Consider the following 6,366-nt stretch of genomic DNA (forward strand, 5'->3'; position numbering starts at 1 on the left):
CCCCCCACCACTATAATTAACATTATTTCAACCACTACCACTGTACTAATATGTGCTTTCCCCACTCCGAGTATAAGAGTTATCACTTCTAAAATCACGACCACCAAAATGCCCACACCACGTCTACTTTTACCTCTATATGGAGCTCGACTTGTAAACCAAATCAGCCAATGGGTACCTCTTGATTGGCTTATCAAATCAGCTGGTGGCTTTGTTGATACGTGAGCAATGTAGGGAATATCAAGGCCATGACCTGCCATATCTGTCACAACCAAAATTAGTGTGTTTTCACTTTTAAACGATTTCAATGCTAGTTCTCTTTCTTGGAACAACAGGTAAATCAAAGTCAAATCAAGTAATAATCAATGTAGGCGTAATGATACAACGTTTACGCAACTAAAGAATAAAATGATTCAATAAAGTCAAGGGGAAACACAACCTTTTAAATTGCAAACTTATATACATTATTTAGTAGGTGAAGTTCCAATCTACAAATAAGGGTACTGTGGTAAAAATAGGCAAAATATAATATGAAAAAATTCTGAAATCAACAAGTGTAAAGTTTAATAATAGAACTCACATAAAATAGGAATTACAGTAAAACATAATATAAAGAATTTTCCTAAAAATGTCAAATTATTTAAATCAAATTATTCTTAATGCAACTCTCTAAGTTTAAAGGCATATCAAAGAACAAGCACATTTACATATCACAATTTCGATTTATAGCAATGCCAGTAAATGAATTTTTTTTAACCCATCATCTTCAAAACCCCAAATGTATCAAAAATCCATTCACATTAAAAAAACTCAGCTAAAACTAAACTAAATATACAAATAAATCACGAAATCATAAAAAAAATGCAATTTTTACAAATTTTTATTATAAAACTATAGTAATGGAAGCACAAAATCACATTTTAAAATAACTAAAAAGAAAAAAATCGTCGAAAAAATTACCTTTTTTGTTGTCTTAACTTGTACCAAAGAGAGGGTAAAGTAATGTGAAATAAACTAGAGTCAAAGAAAAGTTTTTTGTAATATTGAAATATAGTGAAAATTAAGGTGAAGAAGATGGGTTTGGAATTCAAGTTTGGGGAATAGGGTTTCACAGGAAAAGGGAAGAAGAAAGAAGAAGGTGAAATGAAAGAAGTTGGGTGAATAATTTGATATAAATTGAAGGACAATTTTGTCATTTTATCAATTAAAACATTTTAAATTTTTTAATTCCATTTTAATGATGGTCAAAGGCTATTTGTCCAAAATCATTGTCCAAGTGGGTCATCTGGCCAAATTCCCCTACTTTTAAAGTTAATGTAGGATTGTGATTTTAGTAAATAGAGGTTACTAGAGTGACTAATATGGAAAGTTATTTGAAGTTTAGTTACATGGTGGAGAAATATTAAAGTTTAGTGACCAAATTGAAATTTCACTGGAAGTTCAGTGACTAAAACCAAAATTAACCCGACATTAAGCATTAGAAGGTCGTACCGTTCACTCTCTGTAGAAAATGCTCTGCCGTTGAGCATTTCCTTTTAAGTCACACTATAGTCTACTTCAGATCTTCAACCCACAACCTCTATATTGATAGATACATGTGTACGTACTGAGATCTTGAATTTCTGTTCGAATTAACTTATGGGTCACTTGAATCTCCCTTCATCGAAGCGTAATGTGAAGCCATGGCGTTTGTTAGATATAGTAACTGCAATTTTCTTTGGAGCAGTGTTGCTTTTCTTCCTGTTAGTGTTTACCCCATTGGGGGACTCCTTGGCGGCATCGGGGAGGCGGACTTTGTTGAAGTCATCGGGTTCGGATCCGAAGAACCGGGGGAGGCTGGTGGCGCTGGTGGAATTTGGGCAGCAGGCGGCGTCTATTGATGCGTGCCCGGCTGAGTTGGTGGATCATATGCCCTGTGAGGATCCCCGGCTGAACAGTCAGCTTAGTAGGGAGATGAATTATTACAGAGAAAGGCATTGCCCCCGGCCGGAGGAGACGCTGCTCTGCTTGGTCCCCCCGCCTGATGGGTACCGCATTCCGGTCCACTGGCCGGAGAGTTTGCAAAAGGTCGATTTCAGTCGTCTTAACTCTGCTGATTAGGATAATTATTAAAATATTTTGATGGGTTTACTTATGAACTTTTGAGAGGATTGGGGTTTTTTAAGCATTTGGGGTTGGAAATAATCTACTAAAGGATTTTAAAGTTTGAAGCTTTTGAGCTTGTTTGATGAGTGGAATACTAACTATGATATAGAATTAGCAAATTGGTCCATGTTTGTGTGCCAAATTATTGGAAATTGTCTATTTGTATGTTCAATGTGAAATTTAGGTTATTAGCTATCAAAATTATCAGAAAATGCTGGATTGCAAATAGTTTTTGGCCTAGTGATGGTGGAAGCCCCCTTTCATTTACCTATCTTTTCTTTCCTTTTTTTTGGCGTTTGATTGTGTGAATCATATTTGAATAGCATATCTCGTATGAGTCATGTAATTTAGATGGAACAATTACAAGTTGTTCATCACATAATCTGTAACTAATGGTTAGGTAAAACTGATGTCAAAGTTGAAAGGCTGAATCTTGCATGACGCCTCAATTACTGGTAAGACTTATGGTGCTAGTTACACATTTAAAGCCTGGGTAGTTAAAAAGTTTGACTGCTCCAGTGCGTGATATTTTTATCTATTCAGATTGCTTTAGGTTTTGAAATAAAGTGCTTGGCTTTCTGACTCCATAAATAGTGTTTGTTTTGCCCGTCTTGATTCTTTTAAATTTTTTTTATTTGTGCTTCTCGTCTCCTCAGTCCTCCCCTTTTTGAGGTTGATATCTATTGTGAAATGACTCTGTCCACTGGGGCAATTTTATGTATTGGCATCAAATAGTGGTTTATCACTGAATTCGTATTTTAAGATTCGACCAACTATTTTATTTTTATTTTTTTTATGGAAGATATATTCGACAACTAAACCACTTGTATAATTTAAATGTCTTTGATAGTAAAACATAAAGCAGTGTTTGACCCGTTTGCATTGATATTTGCCTTCTATAATTATGCTGTAGGTTTGAAAGAAAGAGGAGTGACTTGATTATTTTATTTACTTAATTTTTCTTTACCTGCAAATTCTAACGAGAAATCAAAATTGTTGATATGATTAATTATCCAACCTAAATTGTTTAGCAGTAACTACAATTTTCCAGGTTAGTTCTAGCATTTTTCAAAATACCAGCTTATAATTTGTTGCAAGTTTCCCATGAATTCTAATTGTAACAATGAGTGGATGGTGGGTGATGCTTTGTTTATTATGTACTTATGGAAATGGTGAATTTCTAGAAGAAGATGGACTAGATATTTTGATGGTACTGAGCACATCAAGTTCTGTACTGTTATTTTATTTGGAAAAGTCTTTGGCAAACCATTCTCAAATATCTATTAATTTAGCGTTTTAACAATTGAAAGTGCAACTTGGCTTTTTGGTTTTGAGTGTGATTTGTTTTCTTGTCAAAACAGTGTTAGGATCTTTGACTTTATTATAATTGCATTGTCTACATGCAGATATGGCATGATAACATGCCATATAGTAAAATAGCTGAGAGAAAAGGCCACCAAGGATGGATGAAAAAAGAAGGCCCATATTTCATATTTCCTGGTGGTGGCACGATGTTCCCAGATGGAGCACTGCCATATATTGAGAAACTTAAACAGTATATACCTATAACTGGCGGAGCTTTGAGAACAGCTCTCGATATGGGATGTGGGGTAAGAAATTCATGCCAGTTGTTCATATTCAGACTGGTGATAGTTATTTTCTTTTTTTTTTTTCTCCTTCGAAAATATCTGATTGCCATTCCATCATAGGTTGCTAGTTTTGGAGGATACATGCTTGCTGAAGATATTTTAACTCTTTCTTTTGCCCCGAGAGATTCACACAAATCACAAATACAGTTTGCTTTAGAAAGAGGAATACCAGCATTTGTTGGGATGCTTGGCACTCGCAGACTTCCATTTCCTGGTTTCTCTTTTGATTTGGTGCATTGCTCGCGCTGCTTGATTCCTTTTACTGCATATAGTGAGTTCTTGATACTAGAGTTGTTTCCAGGTTGAGATTTTATCGTTTGCAGCATGTGTTCATAACGTAGAAGTCTCGTGACTTTGCAGATGCAACATATTTTCTTGAAGTTGACCGATTACTTCGCCCAGGAGGCTACCTTGTCATATCTGGTCCCCCCATACAATGGCCTAAACAAGATAAAGAATGGGCTGATCTCCAGGCAGTAGCCAGAGCATTGTGTTACGAGCTCATTGTAGTGGATGGAAACACTGCCATATGGAAAAAGCCTAATGGCGATTCATGTCTCCCTAATCAAAATGAATTTGGGCTTGACTTATGTGAGGAATCTGATGACCCTAGTGTTGCATGGTAATTCTCATAATGGGATGTCTAATATTTATTTATTTATTGCCCTTTTCAGTTTTATTCTTCTTGCAACTTTTCCATGCATTTGAGCTATGGCGCTAACCTTTTCATATCGGATTGTTAGTAAAAGCTGGCCTTCTATGATTAGTTTTTTCTGGATCCGAACTACTTTCTTTCTCAGGTACTTTAAGTTGAAGAAATGTGTGAGCAGGATGTCTTCTGCGAAGGGAGAATATGCGGTTGGGACAATTCCAAAATGGCCAGGGAGATTGGTAAAGGCTCCTTCGAGGGCCAGTGTGATGAAAAATGGAATCGATGTGTTCGAAGCTGATAACCGGAGATGGATGAGAAGGGTCACTTACTATAAAAATACGCTAAACTTGAGACTAGGATCTCCATCCATACGAAATGTCATGGACATGAATGCATTTTTCGGTGGTTTTGCTGCTGCACTAATATCAGATCCTGTCTGGGTTATGAATGTTGTCCCAGCTCGCAAGCCTTCAACACTTGATGTCATATTTGACCGTGGTCTTATTGGAATGTACCACGATTGGTGAGTGATTGTAGCACTTCTGTTTTTCATTTTATGTAGATATTTCAACATTTGCATCTAGCATGCTTGCAAGCACTTGTTTAGTGTTTGAACCTTCTTCAGAAACTTCAATTACTTCTCCTATAATAGCCATCACACAGTATATATGATCTCTTTGCTGAATAATAATGGATCTGTATTTATTCTTTATAGCAACAAACTGGTTTACGACCCCGTATCATTACTCTTCATGATTGGACTTTAGCCTATTTATAATTACTTAATTGATACCCTGCGTAACATTACACGTTTTAAAGCATAGAGTTAGGGGTGATGAAATTTAAATAGAATTTTTTTGTTGCTTCTTTCATTTACACATCCTACATTATTTTAAGGGAAAATTGCAGCGGAGGCCCCAAACCTTTAAAACATTAGCAGACTTTTCCCAAACCTTTAATTTGTTACAACCATTAGCCCAAACCTTTTGAAACGTTGCGACGGAAGCCCTTTGGACGGTTTTCATTCAAATGTCTGTTAGGTGACTAAGAATTTTGACTTTGACTATATTTTAAATATTTTTGAAAGGGTAAAATAGTAACTTCCATTTATTACATTAAAATAAGTGAGGGGAAAAAAAAAGAAAATAGAAGCTAGTCGTCTTCTTCCTCCAACCCCCCACGCCCGCCCCAAACCCAAACCCAAACCCAAAATCAAAATCAATTACCTCCACCGCCGCCACCTCCACCTCCTCTCAGCATTGGAGGTATTAGGGCTTCACATACAGTAGCTAATGATTGAATCTGAGATGAAGAGAAGCCTTGGTTATAGCTTCTGTTCACTCTTCCCCTCAGCAATGGATGACTCTTTCTGACTCCTTCCATTTCTCTCTCTCTCCCCCTTCCTCCTCACCCTCTCTGCTATGTCTCTCTTTGTATTCTGTTATTCTTCAAACCTTAAGCTATGTTATCTTATATGGCACTAAGGACCCATTTTGCAAGGCTATTAAATAGTCAAAATTGCATTTGAAGAATCTGTTTGAAAAAATTTGTATAAGTGCTTTGTTTTGATATGAGAGCTTTTAAAGGAAAATTCTGCAAATCTCTTTACCAAGCACAAAATTGGCCAAATTCTTCAGCTCTGTATTCTGCAAATCTCTCATCCGATATGTATATGCCGTGAGCTCCCTTAAATTCACAGCATTCGCATTGAACCCAACATAGTCCCTTTGAAGTTTGTCCAAGTCAACGCCCACAAAAGTGTAGTCTTGTTCGGAGAGGAACTCAATGAGATGGTCGGAAATATAAGTGGAGTGGATGAGTTGGTAGACCAGACGACGGCGACCAACATAGAGCTGAAGGAATGGACAAACATGTGGAACGGAGGGGGAGGTGGAGGTGGAGGTGGAGGCGAAGGTGGAG

The 6,366-nt window shown here is 36.8% G+C and overlaps 1 protein-coding gene across 1 annotated transcript in view; it reads left to right on the forward strand.

Annotated features, from left to right (window-relative positions):
• The first annotated feature begins 1,498 nt into the window (after positions 1-1,498).
• The window catches only part of LOC111392183 (probable methyltransferase PMT13), a 6,873-nt gene continuing 2,005 nt past the window's right edge, over positions 1,499-6,366 (forward strand). The window contains exons 1-5 of the mRNA XM_023017450.1: positions 1,499-2,067; positions 3,552-3,755; positions 3,855-4,065; positions 4,155-4,416; positions 4,595-4,969. Coding sequence (XP_022873218.1) covers positions 1,639-2,067; positions 3,552-3,755; positions 3,855-4,065; positions 4,155-4,416; positions 4,595-4,969 — 1,481 coding nt within the window. The 5' untranslated portion in view covers positions 1,499-1,638. The remainder of the gene's footprint in view (positions 2,068-3,551; positions 3,756-3,854; positions 4,066-4,154; positions 4,417-4,594; positions 4,970-6,366) is intronic.

This window comes from Olea europaea, unplaced genomic scaffold (assembly GCF_002742605.1).
Source record: "Olea europaea var. sylvestris unplaced genomic scaffold, O_europaea_v1 scaffold897, whole genome shotgun sequence".
Taxonomy (NCBI): domain Eukaryota; kingdom Viridiplantae; phylum Streptophyta; class Magnoliopsida; order Lamiales; family Oleaceae; genus Olea; species Olea europaea.